General features: G+C 41.4%; 1 protein-coding gene across 2 annotated transcripts in view; it reads left to right on the forward strand.

The window, feature by feature from the left end:
- The window catches only part of LOC125901645 (contactin-associated protein-like 4), a 151239-nt gene that overhangs the window by 120148 nt on the left and 8204 nt on the right, over nt 1–22887 (forward strand). For both annotated transcript variants that reach the window (XM_049597411.1, XM_049597412.1), the window contains exons 19-21: nt 2824–3048; nt 4875–5008; nt 10108–10195. In XM_049597411.1, the coding sequence (XP_049453368.1) occupies nt 2824–3048; nt 4875–5008; nt 10108–10195 (447 nt within the window). The remainder of the gene's footprint in view (nt 1–2823; nt 3049–4874; nt 5009–10107; nt 10196–22887) is intronic.

Below are 22887 nucleotides of genomic sequence, written 5' to 3' on the forward strand. Positions count from 1 at the left end.
TATTTGTAATATGTCTCTTACCTTTTTATTTTTGCCGTGAAAAGCTCATTCTGCCGTTAAATCATGCTTCATTCCTGTTTACCGACATGTTGTCCGTCATTCAAATGAATCTGGGTGGAAAACTTGATGGCTGGAGGTTCTGGGGTGAGCATAACAATGACCACTCACAGCAGCCGACATCTCCCCCACAATACGTTCTGCTGACTCTGACAGCACTGTAAGCCAATCAATCTCTTTTTGGTGGGTATAGTATCATTCTATTGGCTCTAACAAATCAAACAAGGTGTCAATCACTCAAATCGTCCAAGCTGTCGCGGAGATAGCTTCCAAAGCTCAGAATAGAAACTCAGTTTCAAATGAAGTAGGTGCATATTGGTCAGTTTGGAGTGGGAAATAGAGTAAAAAAACGAAACGGACAGTTGTATGTGTATACCCTAAACATCAGTAGGGGTTTACAGAAACAAAAAATGAAAGATATAAGACTGTACATGACAAAAATCACATGCAAACATGATGCAATTTTGGAGAGCTCGTCTGAATTTTCTGTACTAAAACCTCTTACTTTATCAGAATCAACCTTTGCAGAGTTAATGTTCACATATTGTACTATGATGTGATAGCGGTTTAGAGCTGCAGCTGCATCATTCCAAAGGGATACTCATCCTGAAAATGCTTTTTTTTTTTTTTTTTTAGGTGAACCTCAAATTGTTTCATTTGTGCTGTGTGCCATCTCCATTTACTCTTCACATATAACACATATACTGATATTTACACATCTTAACAAATCTCACAAGGGCTCCCTTTACCATGACACCAAAAGTATTCAAATAGACCTTGTGGTTGCAGAGATATAGTCATTTCATTATGGGTATGCAATTTTCGAGCAGAGGCCTATAAAATAGACTTAGTTTTGAAACAAAAACATAATGCAGACAAAGAATTGTATTCAAAGTTCCTAAAAATATGAGGAAAACTAATCTGATGCAATATTCACAGGCAAATGATCTGCTCAAAATTGATCCAAATCTCTTGTTTCACACAAACATCCTGTAGTTATTGTGTTGATTGTAAAATTTCAGTTGTTCTGTGCGTTTATTAAAAAATATGTCACTTGCAGTCAGGGGTCATTAGTTTACTCAATGATAGAAAGGGGTTCTTTGAGGAAAAAAAGGTTGGTAACCACTGCCCTAATGTTCTTGCTCAAAGGGTGAAAATGCAATAAAAAATAATCACAAGATAACGAGAAAGGAGACTTCTATTCAGAGTCCATGCGCCAGTGTTTTTCTGCTGCTGTGTAAAGAATAAAAATCTATATCATTCCAGTAACCTTTCAATGCACTTAACACTCATCAAGAAGTACTTCATTTAGCTATATAACAATATGACATCAAAGATTTCTTGGGAATAGTGTCTGATGTGCTTAAGTCTATATAAGTTGCATTTTTGATGTTCAATTAATTGCTCTAATATTGCGTCATCTAATTGAACTTTATCTCTAAGTTCAATAACTTGAGGGAGCTCAGCGATTAAGAAGACTCCCCTTGCTTTCTTCCTAACAACTATTACTGCGCTTATCAGCATCTATGTCAACAGACTAAAGCACAGAAAGTGAATTTTAATTGCTTCGATGCATCTGTGAAATACTGCATGGATATAGCTGTGTTTGAAGTTGTCGGGGAACTGGGCTAAACTCTGTTTTCTTTAATTAGTATGAGGGTTTTTTTCTGTCCTTTGGTGCAGGTATTTTAAGGGCAGCTTTGTATAGCAATGTCAGAGCTTTTTAGATGCTGTCAATGTCTTATTGAGCTGAGAAAACCCTGAGCAATTCATTATTTTATTGAAAATAAGAGGAATGTTACTGTAAATATATGAGCTGTGCTCTGTCAGGGAAACAATTATTCTCTTCCTGGTAATATTGATCATCTACTCTACTGGAGGGAAAACAAAAGAGATTCTGCAAAGTGATATAAATGGTGTTTATGTAGGATGAAAAGTCAATGGATTCCACTTCCAAGAAATCTATCAATAAAACTAAAGTAATAAACGGCGGTAAAAGACTTTGCTGCCATTAGGGCTGTGAATCACAGCAGCATTTTAATCCTGCAGAGTCCTGTTCTGAAACTGTTCCTGAAGGGAGTTACAAGAGTTGAACACTAGATTATGAACGCTTACATATGCAATATCTGAACTGTAACCAGATATTCACAAGTTCATTTCCCCCAGCAGTTTATCACCTGCTTAGCATTCTGTCCAGTTACCCTTGAGAAAGAGTTCCTGCTTATCTAGATATTCTGAAAGGAGCTTCAATGCCGGACATGCTAACTTAAAATGAACTCTGATAATCGAGACCAACTAAAAAGGTTTTGGCCCGGTTCCATTTTGGCTCTGGTGGTATTCATTTGTGGTGTTAAAGTGTCCTAAGTCACTGCAAGAAAGACGGAGTAAAATCCCTGAAATGTAAATATAAAACATATTGTAGAGACAAGAAAGAAAAGGTCTACCTTGTAGATGAAAAATCAATGACAGTACTGTTGATCTGAAAACATCAAAAAGCCTCCATTTATCTTTCAAGATTCAAGAGGTTTAAATATGTTTGTAGTCTGCATGAGTCAATGGCCAAAAATGAAAGCTTTATAATGCTGTTGCCTTGGATATCTTTGATGTTTGTTCTTTGAAAACAAAGTTGCCGCACTGGCAAAATACCAGGCTTTTATATATCTTGCAATATCAGCTTTCATTTTTCCTCTCCATTTCTGATGCTGCCAAATAAAAGCCTGTGTTGCGACCTCTGTAACCCCTCTGTGGCTGCATCTCTTCCTCCAGAAGTGTCTGCCAGCTTCAAGTCGGGGACATCCGTCAGCTACACCTTCAAGGAGCCGTATGAGCTGAGCAGGAACAGCAGCGCCCTGCCGTCCTCCATCTACTCGGACATGACGCTGAGAGGAGAGAACATCTCCCTGAGCTTCAGGACCAACCAGAGTCCGGCTCTGCTGCTCTATGTCAGCTCCTACTACAGAGAGTACCTGGCCCTGCTCATCAACAAGCACGGTGAGGAGGCTTTTATTTTGAAGTTTGTTTAACTGTTGCACAAGCATGAAGTAGAGCATCTATTTTTCATTTAAAGTCATCTTATCTACCTTGACCCCGCTTTCCTGCAGCTTTTATTTAGATTCTTTTTCAGACATGATTGCAAACACGATTAAGTGTATCAGTTTTTATGCCAAACCTCTTCAACACCTCTCCTCCTATTCACATCCCTCTCTCATGCCCTTTTCTCCTTCATATCATTTAGACTTGAAGATGAATGTCCTCTATTATTCATTAAAGCTTCTCATTTTTCGCTTTTTTTTTTTTTTTACCCTGTTCGCCTCCTTCTCCCTTGAAGTCTTCTTTTACCATATTAACACCTTTTTCAAATTATTCTTCCTTCTGGTTGATCACATCTCTTTACCTCTCTTATTCTTCTTGGTTGTACATCTCCCTTCTTTATATCATTTTGTCCACATTTTCACACCTAAAATGAAAAATCTTGTCAAGATTTCCGCTTCCTCAACTTTTTTCAATTACTTTTCTCTGTTGGCGTCTCCTCCCAACCTCTCATCTTACCTCTCCTCCCCTCTTCCTTTCATTCCTGTCATCTTCTCCTGATATCGACCTCTCCTCCTCTCCTACCTCCTCCATCTCCTCTTCCTCCTCCTCATCCTCTGCTGTGCTCTGCAGCTTTACCAGATCAGGATCTGTCAGATCTTTCCTCTCTCTGGATTCACCCCGTCAGCCTCTGCTGCCTTTTAATCCGTCCAGCCGGGTTGGCTATTATGTTTTGTCTCAGGCTGGAAAAAAAAGTGCTCGCTGGTCTTCTCACTGAGACCTGATGAGTGATGCTGAGGGAATAAAAGTTTGGTGGGCTGCTAATGGGTGGCAGGTCAGTGTGCTGCTGAATAAAACTGCAGAAAACTTGCTGATGTGTTTTATACACTTTTGTGTAAAATAATTATGTTTGGCTTTTAAGAGTAGTAGGAGGCACTTTGAATTTAAAATTACATTTTCAGCATTCAGTAGTCTAATAAAATTGGCACTTTGCTGCCAGATTAGCTGTAAATGGATTTTTTTGCTGGTGTTAATGACTCAGAGAAAGCTGATGGACAGCAGGGCATTAAGGTTTCATGCTGACCGTGGAGTCGTCAGGTAAATGCACTTAAACTGAAGTGTCCAATTAAATCCCTGAAAGCTTTCTCCTGTTCAGCTCATTCCGTCTTGCTTTTCCCACTCCGCTGCAGTTAAATCTCCTCAGCCCAAACACAGAAATTCCTTGTCAATCACTTAGGGCCTGTTTTCAAGTAGTACATATATTTATCATCAGCTAACTGGATGACCTTTAATACCAAACAATTATTCCTTCATGGTTAATACACATTTCTAATAAAAAGAAGACCATAGTGAGTCATAATCTTGAAACGTCCTTTATGGGATTAATTACTATACTAAAAAGTATAAAAATGTTAATATGTATGCATTTTAAGGATGTGTAATTTCTTATCCTTCTCATTAATCTTGAAAGCCCAAAGACATCACAGGGCTTTCATTAAATCTGCTCTTAATCCTCCGAATATTAGGAAAATTAATTAGATTTGGAGTTGTGCTACTGATAGGGATTAACTTCTAATCCTCTTAATATGGAAAAGCTTTATTTACTCAGACACTCATCATTGAGATTCATCATCGAAGTGAAAAATACATTCTTAAAGATACGTAAAGATTAGAGGAGACCTGAATGTTTTCATTAAGAGAAAAAGTTTAAATTGGAAAAACTTTGTGTGTGTGTGTGTGTGTGTGTGTGTGTGTGTGTGTGTGTGTGTGTGTGTGTGTGTGTGTAGATAAAATGGAGGTGAGATACAAAATGGACAGCGGCAGAGATGCTGAAGTGTTGAGGAGCAGAGTGAAGAGCCTGGCCAATGGACAACTCCACACTGTGACCATCAGGAGACTGACGGACTCTGTGACTGTGCAGGTAGCAACACACACACACACACACACACACACACACACACACACACACACACACACACACACACACACACACACAATGTATGGAAGCATATAGTAGATTAAAGATTTGAGAGAGCACAAAACTTGTTCTGGGTGCCATCAAGTCTGCAAATTGACTTTTGAGTGAGTCCAGGCAGGTACCTACAGATTTACATTTGTACATGTCTGTAGACAAAATTGTAAGCAATGCAGACAATTTGAGCTGGCAAAATGGAATTGTGACTACATTTTAGCAATCACTAAGTTCTCACCCATAGTTATCAAAGCTGCTCATTAAGATCCAGACACAGCAAACCAACATCAAAGAACTAGTGGTGATGAGGGCTGACTGTTGCATTGCCCCGTGTTGCCTTTGTCTCAGCCAAAAAGTTGAGCTTTAACATGTCACAAAGACTCCAGCCAACGGCCAGCTAGCACATACAGTATATTCTGCACCTGGAAATAACTCTATAGCAGCAGGTGGCTGAAGTCTGTTTTCATCATTCAAAAAGGGAAACCAGAAGAAGACCGACAAGATGGATTGGACGCTACGAAAACAACACAATACTGAAAGAATAAATTATATTCACTGTGCACTAGCAGACAATAAGAAAAACAATTACAAACTGTTTCTGCTCAGAGAAGAAGAAATTTCACATAATATTACAAGTTTGTTTCAGCCCTTGACTTCAGTCCTTCGCTCAGTTCTGTTTCTCTATGTACACACTGAGCTGAACGACCATCCATCCATCCTCATAACCGCTTATCCTCTTGCGGGTCGCAGGGGTGCTGGAGCCTATCCCAGCTGATATTGGGTGAGAGGCAGGGTACACCCTGGACAGGCTGCCAGGACAGGACAACCATTCACACCTACGGACAATTTAGAGTCACCAGTTAACCTGCATGTCTTTGAACTGTGGGAGGAAGCCGGAGTACCTGGAGAAAACCCAAGCTGACACGGGGAGAACATGCAAGCTCCGCACAGAGGGGCTCCCTCCTGGGACTGAACCAGGAACCCTCTTGTTGTGAGGCAACAGTGCTAACCACTACACCACCATGTCACCCCACTACCAGTTGGAGTGATTTCACTCACCGGCAGGCTTTGCCGTCTCTGCCGCTGATTCAATATGCTGAATCGGACGAAAAAACAGCCGACAAAGGCAGACTAGTGCCAACAGTGGGATGACTAGAGTGACAGACGCTCACTGACAGCCAGACACTGACTTATGGCCAACCATTGGCTTGGTATATCAGGGCCCTTGGACATCTCCTTCTACATAAAAAATAAAAAAGGTATGACAGTGACATTTTTAACCATCAGATGGAGACAAAGAGCAGTATGGTCTGCATTATTTTAAAGCCAGCAGACTCAGACTCACAAGCAGGGCAAAACTAAAACTATGTTTACCTTACAAGCAAATGCGGCCCAAATTTTATCTTTTTGCTCTCATGTGACACAAATCTGATTTTGTAAGAGTAGTGCAGAGACAGAAATCTGATTCCATTCAGATGGGCCACTATCACATGTGGCCCTAAATCTGCTACATGTTCGATCACTGGCCATGGGACTGCTGTGAGAACAGTCATATCCGAACGTGTGTATTTTCCCATACATCCGTGTTTTTTCAAGGTGTACTTCTATGTGCAGGTGCAGATCACTAATCATGCAGCTCTGTAAAATCTGGCTTTAAAAGGTTTGTCTTTTGCTCTGTTATGGAGCATGGCAGCCATCGTTAGCTTGAGTTAGTGTCCTCCCAATTTCAAAACATAAAAATCCCCAGCCTCTGATTCTCTAAAGACTCCAAAATGTTTCAAAATATGACTAAATATACATTTGCCTTTTGGCACTTACACAGTGGGCTGGTAATGTTTGTGAGCGTTGACCAATCTAGATTTGTGCAACAAACAGTAACAGCCAGCTCTACCAATGACAAGTAGAAGCTGGCCAGATTTTTGCAATAGATTTCTCCCTGTCAGTGAGATGCATTTAATCTTAACACTGCTGTTAAACCAAATGAAAATTCAACCACCACCTTTCAAGTCTACTACTGATGACTTTTTTTTTAGATTTTAGATGGAGTATCTCTTTAACTTGCCATAACTGTTGGCATATTCAGAGATCAGAATCATACAAGCGTCCTTGGTAAATTTTTATCTCCATGCAAACACTTCAACATACATTCTAATGATAATGAAAATGGAGTTTTGTGCTAAAATGTTGTTGAAGCCAGTTAAACTTAATCACATAGCTGCACATGCTCTCCTTTCATTCACTGCCGGAAACAGGGACAGTAGCTCTTAATAGATGAAAACAGTGTGCTATATCTGTCAAATTTTTGCCATTTTCCCACAAAAAAAGAGTTTTGTGGCACTTAAAAGTATTTGTTTTCTCACTTTTGAGATAATGAGTTGTCTGCTGTCACTCAAGATAATACTGGAACTAATGACCCAACAGAACACATGGTAGATGACATAAGTGCATGTTTTTATATAATTTTAACCAGTAAAAAGTAGGAAAGAAACAGACCCCTCTCTCTGCAATACTGTGTTGTTCCTATCAGTGATGATAAAGCCCCAGTGATGACAGCAGAGCTACAGCAGGGCGGCAGGGACAAACTACACATTAGAAGAGCCTCAGGTGAAATATGAAGCATCTTAATCATATCTGGATCCACTGAATGTCTTATCTTGTTAACAACAGCCTCAGATGATGTATGAGGTTAACTTCATCTAACCAGGAGCCAGCAGCCTGAATGTCTGTATAATTATCAGCACCCTGAGATGAAAAACAAGGTGACCTCGTCTTGCATGGGTGCCGCCTCCTGATTCACTGAGGCTCCAGTGAAATATGAGGTGTATCTCATCTTGCCAGTTTCCATCATACTGAATCATTATATCGTTATCAACATACTCCGGGGACATCAGGTGAACCTCCACAAGAGTTTCAGTGTGCCAAGTCCAGATGGCCAGCAGCCTACAGTTTCCACACTGGTCTCACAAGTAGACACTATCATATCCTCCACCCTGAGCAGATGTCCCATTGAAAAATGACTCACTGAGGCCTAAATCACTCGGGGCTAACAATACACTGTGTCCTCTGTTTTTGTACTGTTATCAGAGAGGCCAGTGTCCACTGTTTTCCTCCAAGGGATTCCTGTTGATGTCATAGCATGCTCCAGTTAGTCCCAGTCTGATCAGACACCAGAGGAGAAACACTCCACAAGATATGAGAAGTGGAAACTGAAAAAAAAAATTAAAATAAAACATAAAAGTTTAAAGCAAAGAAAACATTACCTGGAGCTTGTCTTTTGATATAAACAGAACTGAAACCTTATGAGAGCAATACTAATATAATCTACCTGCAACATATACAGTTTCTTATAAGTTTTAGGAAACACTTTGTTTTTCTTCCTTTGGTTCTATTTAATGAGCAACCACAATTTTAATATTCAACCCTTTAACTGATGACATAATACCTAAAAAACTAATCAGCCCCCGGTGATCAGCCAAAACATTAAAACCACTGGTGGGTAAAGTGAGTAACTTTGATCATCTTGTTACAATACAATATTCTGCAGAGAAACCATGGGTTCTGGCATTCATGTCGATACCACTTGACGCATAGCACCCACCCAAACACTACTGTGGACCTAGTACACCCCTCTCATGGCCACGGCGGCCCCCCAAGCAGAACAATGCACCATGCCACACTGCAAAAACTGCTCAGGAATGGCCCTAAGAACTTGACAAAAGCTCACTGCATTGACCTGGTCCCCAGATCCCAAATGGATCAAGCATTAACTGGACGCATTGGTACCACGATTCACTGTGGGGCCATTTTTGATCAGATTCTGCTCTGACATGTCAAGACATGGACACAGGACCTCGGGGGATGTCCTGTGGAGTCTGGCATCGGGACGTTGGCAGTGGATCCTTTGAAACCAGTCAGTTGTGAGGTGGGGTACTGGCATGTCCCATAGATGCTCGATCAGACTGGGATCTGGGGACTTTGGAGACCAGGTTGATGCCTTGCACTCTTTGTCATCTTCCTCAGGCCATTTCTGAGTAGTTTTTGAGGTTTAGGCATGGTTTATGTTTTGGCTGATCGGTGTATACACACAAGAGTGTATATAAATACAACAGTAGACCTCACATAGCCACGTGGATGTAGACTCGTAATACATGTCCCTCAAGTTATAAACAAGCCTAAAGGCCTTTACATATTCATATCATCAGTGATGCTAATTTGCAACAGTTGCAACATGCTCTCCATAGTCGTGACATTGTGACGTGAGCTCTGTTTCACACAACGTGATTGGTGATGCCTTTATTCAGGGTGTGAAAGTTCAGAAAATCCAACATCATTCTGAAAAAAAATTGTGTTGCCTTTTTTTGCAGCGTAATATTCACACTCTGTGCAGAAGTACTCATGACAAAAATAACAGTTTGAATAACATTAACATGTAAGGTGGTTGAAGCACAGTAAATATCTAATCTTTTCAAGATTCCAGTCCAACTCACCTCACTTTAAGTTTATTTCTAAAACATCTAAATGAAACTTCTGTTCACAAGGATTCTAATCTGCATCAGTATTTAAAATTTAATTAAAAAGACAAATGGGACTAAGAGTAAAATACTAGACCAAAATTAAGTATCTCTTCAGGCTTTGGGGTCAAATGTCCTTTAAATGCTGAAGTTTTAAACTTCAGTTTTGGCTTTGACTAGCTTTCCTCTCTGCAGCCACATGGTCAGACTCTGTAGAGCAGCCCTCATTAAAATAATCTCCAGTGGAGAATTTCACCCTGGATGACTGAATGTTTTTCCCTGAAAGTGTGGAATCTGTCGCTCATTTCTCCCACTGAGCTGCTGAGATGAAATATAAAAGGAAAGCTGAACACTGTTCTAAAAATTCAACTATAAACGAATCAAGTTCCAAATACAGATATCCACAGATTTTGACTTCCACGCTGTGAAAATAATGGCACAAAAGTCAAAAAGTTACTGTTTTACTTTTTTAATTAGTCTGGTGAGGCAACAAACATTTTTTACCAACAATTAAGAGAAATATGTTGTTTGTTTCAGATCGACCAGAACACCAGAGAAGACTTCAACCTGACGTCTGATGGAGAATTCAACGCCATCAAGTCGCTGGTGCTGGGCAGAGTGCACGGTAAGTGGGGAGGCAATAAAAGTAGAGATAAGGCCTTTTTAGTTAGAGGGCACTCAGACACACACTCATTTGAATAACAGCTGTGAGATGTTTGGCCTCATCTGACACTCAGCATGTGCTTTCTTATGAAAATCTGCAGGAATAAATGTGGGCAAACCTGTTAGTGCTCAGTACGATACAGTAATTTATATTTTCATCTCAGCACTGAGTAGCACTGAGTCAAGATGTAAACAGAAAACTACTTCAGCAGAAAGTGAAGTTGGATTTAGCCACATAAAGTATAACTTCTTCTGTTACACTTCAAACTGAGGCTCACATCTGGAACAACATTTGAGCAGGTGCAGTTTAGGCAAATGTTGGCGGACCATATCTTGGACTTTTCAGTGATGTTTCATTGTCTCCAGCATCCAGATCACCTTGTCACCCAGTTATTAAATAAATATTAAAGCCATACAGATGAAAGACCATATGTTAACTAACAAACAAACATGCTTAGCCACTTCTGCTTCGTACGCAAGTTTCGTTTTTCCTGTTTTCTGATAAATCAGCCTCAGGGCATCAAAATACGCCACGTGGGGAGTGTCACCGGCATCACTATAATAAAGTTAGGGGGCACCATTTAGCATCTGTGTGAGAGACACTAGTTTTCCCACCAACTCCAATGGAAACTCATGCGCAGCAGTTTTAAATGCTCAGAGGAACAAACGTGGTTTAGAGAGTGTGAAAGTCCCCTCAGGGTGGGTAGGAGGGGAGATGGATGGGTCCAACAAACAATAGACAATCACCCAAGAGACCAGTGTTCGAGACCAACACACAACATCGGTTGCAGCGATTGCCCCATTTAAAGCCGAGTTATTTTACAACAAACTGCTGCCTTTCCAGATGCGTTTGTGCCACTAAAAGCTGGGTGTTTTGTAGTGACATCCGTGATCTTTTCCCAACCATAAGCAAGTAGTTTTGTTGCCTAGACCTGCCGCCAACTCAAGTGACTCACATCAACCAGGAACTACAGTGCCCTCCAAAAGTATTGGAACAGTGAGTCCAATTCGTTTACTTTTGTTGTAGACTGAAAACATTTGGGTTTGACATCAAAAGATGAATATGAGACAAGAGATCAATTATTTCCAGGTATTTACATCTGGATCTGATACACAACTTAGAAGATAGCATTATTTGTAATGGAACACAAAATTTTTAGGTGAGCAAAAGTATTGGAACATATAAACTTAAAATAGATTAAAGTGAATGAGACTTAATATTTAGTTGCAAATCCTTTGCTTTCAATAACTGCATCAAGCCTGTGACCCATTGACATCACCAAACTTTTGCATTCTTCTTTTGTGATGCTTTTCCAGGCTTTCACCGCAGCCTCTTTCAGTTGTTGTTTGTTCTGGGGGGTTATTCCCTTCAGTCTCCTCTTCAGCAGGTAAAATGCATGCTCTATTGGGTTTAAGTCTGGAGACTGACTTGGCCAGTCTAAAACCTTCCACTTCTTGCCCCTGATGAACTCCTTTATTGTTTTGGCAGTGTGTTTTGGGTCGTTATCTTGCTGCATGATGAAGGATCTCCCAATCAGTTTGGTTGCATCTTTCTTTAAATTAGCAGACAAAATGTTTCTGCAGACTTCTGAGTTCATTTTGCTGCTGCCATCATGTGTCACATCATGAAGATGAAAGAGCCCGTCCCAGAAGAAGCCATGCAAGCCCAAGCCATGACATTACCTCCACTGTGTTTCACAGATGAGCTTGTATGTTTGGGGTCATGAGCAGATCCTTTCTTTCTCCAAACTTTCGCCTTTCCGTCACTTTGGAAAAAGTTAATCTTTGACTCATCAGTCCATAAAACTTTTTCCCAGAATTTTTGAGGCTCATCTCTGTACCTTTTGGCAAATTCCAGCCTGGCCTTCCTATTCTTCTTGCTAATGAGTTGTTTGCATCTTCTGGTGTAGCCTCTGTACTTTTGTTCATGAAGTCTTCTGCGAACAGTAGATTGTGATACCTTCACTCCTGCCCTCTGGAGGTTGTTGCTGATGTCACTAACAGTTGTTTTAGGGTCTTTCTTTACAGCTCTCACAATGTTTCTGTCATCAACTGCTGATGTTTTCCTTGGTCTACCTGTTCGACGTCTGTTGCTTAGTACACCAGTGGTTTCTTTCTTCTTCAGGACATTCCAAATGGTTGTACTGGCTATGGCCAATGTTTGTGCAATGGCTCTGATTGATTATCCATCTTCTCTCAGATTCACAATTACTTCTTTTTCACCCATAGACAGCTCTCTGGTTTTCATGTTGGTTCCACCTCTAAATGCAGTCTGCACAGGCAAAATCTATCGTACCCAATCTGAAACTGAGCTCAGACGTTCAGTGCTATTTATTGTTTGAATAATCAATGTAATTGGGAGACACCTGGTGTAGAAAAATAATTCAAATGGTCGGGAGCTGGGCCAGTTAGCTCGCGACCTCGCTCTTCTCCTCTCAAACGGACTTTCTTTGTCTTCCATTAGATATCAAAAACTCAAATACTCAGAGGTAAAAAAAAATCACTGGAGACACGTAGAATCAGATGCAACTGAGTTTAATGTGCTCGCAGGCAACAAACACATCACAACCCAATGAGTCAAGCTCCGGAGCAAGACCGAAATTTCTTTGTTTGCGCTCACTCTTTTATCGTAGAATTTCTGCTGTGTCTTAGTCCTTCCCACTTGGCTCTGATCGTAACGATATCCCACCTCTGCTGAGTCACTTTTTTCCCACCATAATGGTGTCATATTTCTGCTGAGTAATGTTTTTCCTAGATCTAAGACCGCCTCCTCTTACTAGGGTCATTCTCAGGACAAGCTGTAATTCCCCTAATTTTCCACTAGTGTTTTCTGAACCCATCCTCATGCTATTTTTAGAAATGATTCACAGTGAGTCCTAGGTACTTCTCCACCACAATGCTTAAGTGCGCAGTGAGTGTGTGTGTCATAAGAATACATGAAATATGTGTAATTTGTCAGTTGCACAGATTATATTGCTTCAACACATATCTTTTAAAGGTCAACTAAAAGGTACAGTATATGTCTTCAGTAAATCAGTACATTACACTACATTCCCCCCTTTGGGGCTACATAGTCCCATACAATAATCAACATGAATCAAAAAACAGAACAGAGGACAAAATACCTCTTCCCTCCTGTGGGACTTGAACAGTCCCATACTACAGAACCATAATCAGTATACATCACACATAAACAGTCTCGTAATAATTCCCATAATCTAATTGCTCTGAATGTTATTAATGTAGTGGTGTTTGGATACAAGAGTTATACTGGGTGCTCTTGCTGCCATTTTCCATTGCACGCATGATTAATTACAATAACCTTCTCATATACAGGTCGCAGTAAGCAAGGTACATAGTTATCTTTGCTGTTAATGCCGCCTAGTTACTATCCGTCGGGCTCATAGGTGGATGTGCCAGTCATCCGCAGGCGCCGGTAGGACGCCACCTGGTCCCTCAGCATCTCGATTTCCTGTTGCAGCTCGTGGTGGTTGACCAGTTGTCGCTGTAGGTCATCCCTAGCCTGGGCTCAAATGGGGCTGGTCCTCTGACATGGCTGGGCGCTCTTGGTAGGCCAACCCTGGATTCTGCTGCTTTGGATACAGGGATATCCACATGCTGGCCATGCTCTGCACCAATCTGTGTGTTAGAAAGGACATTGTTTAGTTCAATTCACTTCCCTCCTTTTCCTCCTAATTGCCCCGTAGGATAGATAACCTATATAATGTTAATCAGTTGATTGTTAGTATGGGTTTGGTAACAGCAAGGTTTTTCCTGAATCTATTGCCAATTATTTGGTTATTTCCTACCCTGAATCGGCTCTCCCTCTATACAACCTCGTATTCCCCTTCATTGGCTCATATAAGTTTATATTGTCAGTCATATTCTCACATACGTCCGTATTATCAATCGTGGTTTCATATAAATCGTTTCTTTTTTCTTTTGGGTGCATAGGATCTTATCTGCGGTTTATCTAGTTTCCACAATTCGCCTTTCTTGGAGAGCTTTTTCTGCTGTTGTATCAGCATAATAAATTGTCCCGTGGCCGTTCTCATGGCCCTTCTTATCAGGATCTGTACTAGGAGGGACGCGAGTCCAAATATTACTCCTATAGTCTGTAAGATTTTTCCAACAGAGAACTTTTCTAACCAATCAAGAATTGATGAGGTTTTTAGTGTTCCAATTGGAATGTTGTACTTGTTGGTCTCTGTCTACATATGTAAACTTGAGTCAGGTTACCATCTTCACCTATTTCTGAGCTGCTGCTTTCTTCTCCCTGCTCTCTTTCTGCCTCTGCTCTCTCTCTCTCTCTGTTCTTTCTGCGCTTGGGCCCTCATCATCAGCCCTGCAGCTACCAGGTGGCGACTCATGAGCTCCATCGCCAGCCACTGAGGATGGGGTGTTTTCCTCTGAGGTGCTCTCTGTCGACACCCTCTCTGGGTTGTTAGCTCTGCAGCAGTGGTTAAGATGGAACCAAACGTCCTTACCTTCAACTTTCAAGGCAGTTGGTGTAGCTAATATGACCTTGTATGGACCTTTTCTGCGTGGCTGGTCCCACTTCCTTTCGAACACCTTGACGTACACCCACTCTCCAGGAAGTATGCATTGAAGGTCTTCTGGGATTTCGACCCTTCTGTCCTTGGTGGTGCCTTTCACCTGCTGGAAGATAGCCCTATGGATACGGGTTAAACCGTAAATAATCAAACATTTCGCCCTGTAATTGTTCCAGGGACGGTCCCTCATGGGGACCTCTTAAGTAAGGTAGCGGCATGGGCGGCCCATAAGCATTTCATGCGGTGTTAGATGCGTGATTCTGCTAGCTTGTGAGTGCATTGATATTAGTGCAAGCGGTAAAGCATCCACACAGTTAAGTTTATTTCCACTATCTGCTACTATTTTTGCTATTTTGTTTTCAGAATCCCATTTGCTCTCTCTACCACCCCCTGTAACTGAGGGTGGTAGACTGTGCCAAATGTGTGTTTTAGTCCCAAAGCTCTCTACTTCTTGTAGATCTCTGTTTTTGGAATGGGTTCCATTGTCGGTTCTGATTCTTTTGGGAAACTCATGCGTGGGAATGTATTGATTGATCAGAAATTTGATTACTGTCTTTGCATCCTCTTTCTCTCCATACTGTGAGCTCCTCTGGAGAGGCTTTCTGCTGTTCTGCTATTAACATATTTACATCACAGGGCAGCAGGAGGTCATGCACTGTTCTCTCTGTTTGTAGCATTACATACTGCTGACTGTATCCTGCCTTTCTTTTGGCTGCCACATCTGCTGCGTCATTCCCTCTGGAGACAACTGTCCCTGCTTTGTCGTGACCCTTGCACTTAATCACTGCTACCTGTGCCGGCTTCGTCAGAGCCTCCCGTAGTCTCCTCAAGTCCTTCTCATGCTTAATGGGGGTCTTTGCTGCTGTTAAAAAGCCAGATCTGATCCGCTGTGTCATTTCCACATGGATCGCTCCTATGACATAGGCAGAGTCTGTGTAGATGTTCACTCTTTTCCCTTCAGCCCATTCTAATGCTATAATCATTGCTTGGAGTTCAGCCAATTGAGATGATTCTTTTCCTGTTACACTTTTGTGTAATCATTTCCTCAAACCCTGTCTCTGTCTGTCTTACCCTGCTGCTTTCAGTCCCTCCGTTGGATGTCTAAAACAACATCCATCTGTGAATACTGTTTGTTTTTTTGTTTTTTTATACACATATTGCCTAAGTCTTTTTGCATACACTGTCAAGGATATGTGAGGGGAGGCTTCCTTCGTCCCCTCATACTACTACAATTGCTCTGAGGTCGGTTCAACAGCTGCAGCCACTCCCCCATTTCCCACCAATATGCAGGTGGATCCTATCTCCCACATTTTCCCTTCTATCTCATTACAAGATGCCTGTTGATATAGCTCGTTGCCAATCCTGTCATAATAAAGAGTTACATGGCGGATTGGGAGGAGGGTGTAGGATTTAATGACTGAACCAGGAACGCCAAGACTGATAGAGAGTGCCAATGCCAGGCGTCTCCGTGGTTTCTGGCTCGAGAAGGCCCCAGTAGATACTAGCTCAATGTCCTTCAGCCTTGGGGGAGGTATCCGCTGATAAAAACATTTGCGAGGAGGAATGCACAGTTGTTAACGAGCAGTTCACAGTGTAGCCATTTGGGAAGGTCACTATCAGCCCATCCGGGTGCAGAGTGTGGAAGCTCCACACTTCAGCAACACATCTCTCCCCAATAGATTCACAGGGCATGACAAAGAAGAAACATATCTGCGTGAAAATGTCTGTTCAGCCTGGAGTATGGTGGTAGTGAGCGGTTTGGTGAGCGGCAGATTTTGTGGTTGTCCTGAGAACCCAGTTAGTTCAACTGCTGAGGATGATATTTGGTGTTCAAGGTGGCTCCACAAATAAAACACCCTCTACCGTCCTGACCCCCTCTTGGGCCGCCACGACCCCCACCCCTGCCTCCGAATCCTCCTGTACCTCCTCTCGAGCCACTCCAATGGGGAGGGCGAGGATCAACCCACTCTGGGGTCGGAAATAGATCTGGAGTGTGTATGGGGAAGGGCGGAAGCTGCCGAACCATCTGATTAGTTAATTTTTCTCTGCTTTTTTCCTTTTTTTTTTTTTTTGCAGCGTTGGTTTTACGTCGTGCATCTTCCAATTGGAGTTTTAACAGCTGAACCCGTGCTGACTCTGTACTGTCCCTCTCTGCCTTTTTCTGATGGCATTGTATATGACTTCATTAATCCTGTAAGCTTCACTGCTCTCTCCTCCTATTTCTTATTTCCTAGTTCTGTGAGTTATGCATAACCTCACCTCTTGACCTATCACTGGTGAAATTTATATGTTTGCCTTATTACTCTCCCTATTTGTGTTATCTCTGGTCCACAATATTGTACCAGTGAAGTCAGCCTAATTCGATCTCACAATGTTGCAGCAGGGAGCCTGTGTACTTGATTTATTTAACAGCTTAGTTTGATTCTCTCTATCTGTTCACCCCCTTCGCTGTCTATGTAGCTTCTTTCCAACCCGAAATGTGTTCATATTCCCCCGTATTCTATCAGGCCCTCAGTTAAACAGTGTTCTTCTCCCCAGATCTCATCTTCAATGATTTCTCCCTCATTCATCTATTTTTAGATCCTCACTGTTTCTCCCTCTCAGTGCTCACCTCCCTACTGCAACAGGTTGATTTATTAATTTAATTTCTTTTCTGCTGGCTCTATTCCACCCAGCTCTGAACAGTTTGATCTCAACCTGTCTTTATTTACTTATTTTATTTATTATAAACCTATTCATATAAGCTATAATTACTTATTTTAAGCTGTACTTATCGCTTATTTTATTTATCTTCAAAATTAAATTAAAATAACAGATATGTCCTTTTTATTCTCCCTTTAACAGCCAACCAGTTTGTATGGAGTTCACCCGAGCAACTGGTTCAATCAGTGAAACATGTGGACTTTTCGTTGGTACCGTTAGCTTTCCAGTCCCCAGACAATTTGTTGACGCCATCAGGTTGCCCTTGTCTGGTTTTGTTTCACTGAAACACTGTTAATAACTACCTCATATAACAACTTTAAAACAGATTTCACAAAACAAACACAGATGTTAGATTATGACAAAACATTTAAACCCCAATTTGTCTATTTTCTTGTAATGACCTTTAACCCAATGAAGATCAGACCCAAATGCCAAATTATAACAAAGCTCTGTTTTGTGTAAGCCTACTACCGTTGGCTGAGTTCCCAAGTCTGTGTTAGCTGCAGTCCTCACCTCCTCCCTTCGTACTCTCAGTCAAGTCAGTCTCCCAGTGATTTGTCAGTCTTTTTACAGCTGTATTTTTAACACCTTAACTGTATTTACAACACTATACTGTGTTTGCACGCCTAACTTCTAGATATATTATAATGTATGTACAACAAGCTTACAGCGCACAGTCAGATTTTTACAATTTTTACACTTTTTGATCGATCTGTTAACTTTTTTGACTTATTTTTGGTCTTTTTCTCTTTTTCTCTCTGGTTGCAACGTCTTAAGCTCTGTCCGTTCAGTCCCGTTTTGTCTACGGTGACTCCCCCTCCTTCTTGGCTGGGAGGTCACTTTTCTCAAAACAGCGGTATCCACAGAAGCTTTTTCTTTTAAAACCTTTTATCTCTTAAGAGTAAACCGCCTATTACAGTCCTGGTGTCTCCCCTAACACACCCACTCAGGGTATGCTAGGCAAGCCAACAGCGGTATCCGCGGATTTACTACCAGCACTCCGCCCGCGCAGCCTGCCGGCTGGCATCAACACCCCCGCCCCTACAGGCTAAAGGGAGTGTTGGCAAGTTTCGGCAGCGGTAACCACATATGTGCTTTTGAGTACCTCTGACTCTTTATCTCTGCATACCGGTTTTACTTCTTTGTTCTCTCTGTTTACTCAATACTTTAAATACTTTAACTATCTTTATCTACTTTTGTTTACTTATTTTCTTTTCATTCACACACACATTCACTCTTCCTTTCGCCTGCTTGGTTACTCTAGCTCACTCCCCCACGTTCCACACACACACACACACACACACTCACTCACTGCCGCATTCACTCTCCATGTTTATCTCTCTAACTTCCACACACACACACACACACACACACTGTGTTGCACTAGATTCAGTTGTCTCCAGCAATATATCAGCTATGTTCCAATGTTGTGTTATTAGTTAGTAATTTTTTCATCACATTTTAGGTTCTTTAGGAGAGGAATTTGTCAAATACCTCCGACCCAGGCGGCTCCCAGCTGCACCTCAGACGCACCCGGTTTAGGCAGAAAAAAGGCTCTGCTTACCTTATCTGGTGGCCACCTGTACGTCTGATGTGCAGCCAAGCACCCCCCGACCCCAGGATCCGACCTCCTCGTCCTCCTGGCTGGCTTCGCCAAATAATGTAGAAAAATAATTCAAATGGTCGGGAGCTGGGCCAGTTAGCTCGCGACCTCGCTCTTCTCCTCTCAAACGGACTTTCTTTGTCTTCCATTAGATATCAAAAACTCAAATACTCAGAGGTAAAAAAATCACTGGAGACACGTAGAATCAGATGCAACTGAGTTTAATGTGCTCGCAGGCAACAAACACATCACAACCCAATGAGTCAAGCTCCGGAGCAAGACCGAAATTTCTTTGTTTGCGCTCACTCTTTTATCGTAGAATTTCTGCTGTGTCTTAGTCCTTCCCACTTGGCTCTGATCGTAATGATATCCCACCTCTGCTGAGTCACTTTTTTCCCACCATAATGGTGTCATATTTCTGCTGAGTAATGTTTTTCCTAGATCTAAGACCGCCTCCTCTTACTAGGGTCATTCTCAGGACAAGCTGTAATTCCCCTAATTTTCCACTAGTGTTTTCTGAACCCATCCTCATGCTATTTTTAGAAATGATTCACAGTGAGTCCTAGGTACTTCTCCACCACAATGCTTAAGTGCGCAGTGAGTGTGTGTGTCATAAGAATACATGAAATATGTGTAATTTGTCAGTTGCACAGATTATATTGCTTCAACACATATCTTTTAAAGGTCAACTAAAAGGTACAGTATATGTCTTCAGTAAATCAGTACATTACACTACACTGGGCAACAAAACACACCTGTCAGTGACATGTTCCAATACTTTTGCTCTCATGAAAAATGGGTGGGTTCAAACAAAAAGTGCTATCTTCTAAGTTGTGTATCAGATCCAGATGTAAATACCTGGAAATAAAAGCTGAAATGTTGATCTCTTGTCCCATATTCATCTTTTGATGTCAAACCCAAATATTTTCAGTCTACAACAAAAATAAAGGAATTGGCCTCACTGTTCCAATACTTTTGGAGGGCACTGTATGTGGATCCACTATCCACATCAACTGTGACCAAGTACTTTTGTTGCCCCTTCTGCACCGAGATACAATGCAAAAGGCTGCCCCCAGCATCATTTTAGTAATGCCTGGGGCTTCTACCCAAGCAGCAAATATGACAAGTAGGGATGAGATTACACCCGATAGCTTCGGATTGCCCTCATAGTCTTGACTTTAAAACATTTCCCTTTGTAATGGTAATGAGAAAATACTGAAAAAAAGAAAATAGTAAAGGTTGCAGTAAGCCTGCAAAGTTGACTAAAAGTATGGTGAATGCACAACCATGTGTACACTTTGTTGCTATCTAGGATACGATAGCTCCAAAATCTCCAATTATCCAATTATTTTTGATGACACATTTTTTTCCTAATTTAACACTGAATGACCATCATGTGATTGACTGCCTCAAAAGTAAGTTAACACCCTCTGAAAATCTTGTTTTTGCTGAGCATCACTAAACCCTTTTTCCCTCTGGTTAAAAACTCCATGAACGCCAACTATCATCTGGCTTTTGTCTTAGTGGGAAAGTTTACAGTCCCCACTCATTCCTGGGACAAATGACTCTGCAGTAGTCAGGAATATTTTTTGGCTCCAGCTTCAATTTGAAGTGGCGGAAAAATAACTCTTGGGTTTTTGCCCCTTTTTCCAGCATGAGTGTTAGTAACTTCTGTGACTCTTTGTCATCTCAGCTACAAATTCTGTCCGTCTCCTGCCAAGCAGCACTTGAATTGCAAATTCTGCTCTGAATCTGGAAGAGACTGAGTAAGTATCAAATATTAAAAAAGAAGTAACCACCGTAACATTTCACTGGCCTCCATGCTGCTTTCTACTGTTTACTAATCCTGTTTTCCTGCGTTGGTGATGCTGAACATGACATACTAGTTAAAATCCACATATAAGCTAATTTTGGAGGGAAAAGGGTCTAATTTTTAAGTTCTCACCATGCTGCAGTGATCTACAGGTGTACTCCAGGACCCTATGATATCACTGTTGAGTGTGGTTACAATTGCAACGAAGCAAATTCCTGACCACACATGACCACACCCATCAGTGATGCTGGCTGTGGTGAAAAACAAGCTTGAAAAGTCCAACCAAAGAGGCAGGAAAATGCTGCCTGTTAGCCGGCTGATAAGTAATTCTTAAAAACTTCTGGTGAGGTGTCTGTAATATGGGTTTTGGACAATTTTCAAATTTAGGTTGATAGAGATTCAAAATGTCAGTCATTCAATACATTAAATTTATAGTCCAGCCCTAATCCAGGAAGTCAGACTGTTTGGTCAACGCACCGTCTACCTTACCCACCTCCTCACTCCCGTAACAGAAGTGAACAGTTGTCCATTTAATGGATGCTTTATTGCAAAGTGTCGCCAACCTGGGTGGTTTTAGTGCCCCGCTTTATCCATTTAGCTGTGTAGTCCTGGACAGGGACCTGTAACAGAGTCGGGGTGAGACAGTAATTGGCTCCGTCATGGCTCCATCAGAGACGGCCGGAGATATAAGCTGTTAATAACATGAGGGGCTGAGAGGCCGCAGGCTGCAGTCGCAGCTCTCTGATAAGACAGACACAGCAACTGCACTGTCAATTTAAAAGCAAACACTCTGGCTGTTCCGTAGTTAGACATGAGTCAGCTATTTAAAATGGCTTTTTAATCAGCACTATTAAGTAATACCAAGTAAGAAAATGATATGTCCTGATAAAGGTTTTTTGTCATTTCTGGCAATTAGCAGTTTTTTAATCTTGTAACAGAGTGCAGTTTCAGAAAACATGCAGAAGTTTGTAGATGTTGTTATGTGGCACTACAAAATATGATACACACATCAGAACATTGTACAATGGTTAAACCTTGTTAAAAAAATAACATCAAAATATCATATCATTATTTTGTGATGCAGTTTGTTTCATTACATATGTTTTGTGTGAGTGCTCAGCATTGCAGTGGTTGTCTATGCGAAGCCTCAGAGAAATTGTCATTGGCTTTAATGGTGTTTCAGAGGCTTCTTTTACTCTCAGTGCTTGAAAATTGTAATTACTTGTATTTTTAGGCATGAAATTGAATGATTAAAAATCTTGCATGCAAAATTGCCGTAGGTTGGTTGATTTCAGAACATATTGTTTTTTGGTTTTGGCCTTCAAATATCCATCAGTCGAAACTTAATTTAGCATACCGTTTAAAACAATTAAATGTCATAATATAGCCAATAGGCTATGTGAAGCATGCACACCACATATCTTGTGGAGTAACTAATACAGATCTTTTGTCCATTTGGATGTAAAGCTCCAGTGTATTGTAACTGAGCACAGCACAATGTGTTTTAACCCTGTCATGTCAGCTTGTGACCAGTCCTCCCCTCTGTCAAACCAGCGGAGGCAGAGAGTCAGATCAGGATCAGAAAAGCAGCAGGAAAGTTGATTTTTCTGTCATTTCCTGTCAATCCTGTCATCCATCAGCCTAACTAATGGACCCGGAAGGAATTCAGAGAGAGGGAAAGAGGTGATGGAGTGAAGTGTGTATCAGCTGAGAGGAGCTTACAGGCTGCAGTAATGTTTCCTGCTGCTCTCATCAACATGCAGATGTGTCCTGGTAAAAAACACAGTCACCTCTCAGTCATCTGAACAGACACTGATGCAGCTGCTTACAGTGGTAATTTCAGCTTTCACAGCTGCTGTTTACACCGCTGTGAAGGAGCGGAGGTGAATGATGAAGGGATTGAAGTCAATAAAGTGAACAGATAGAGGTGAGAGTGCACATCTGTCTTGGGGAGCGATAGATGCAGACTGGAAGGTGAATCG

Source organism: Epinephelus fuscoguttatus, linkage group LG15, assembly GCF_011397635.1.
Source record: "Epinephelus fuscoguttatus linkage group LG15, E.fuscoguttatus.final_Chr_v1".
NCBI lineage: Eukaryota > Metazoa > Chordata > Actinopteri > Perciformes > Serranidae > Epinephelus > Epinephelus fuscoguttatus.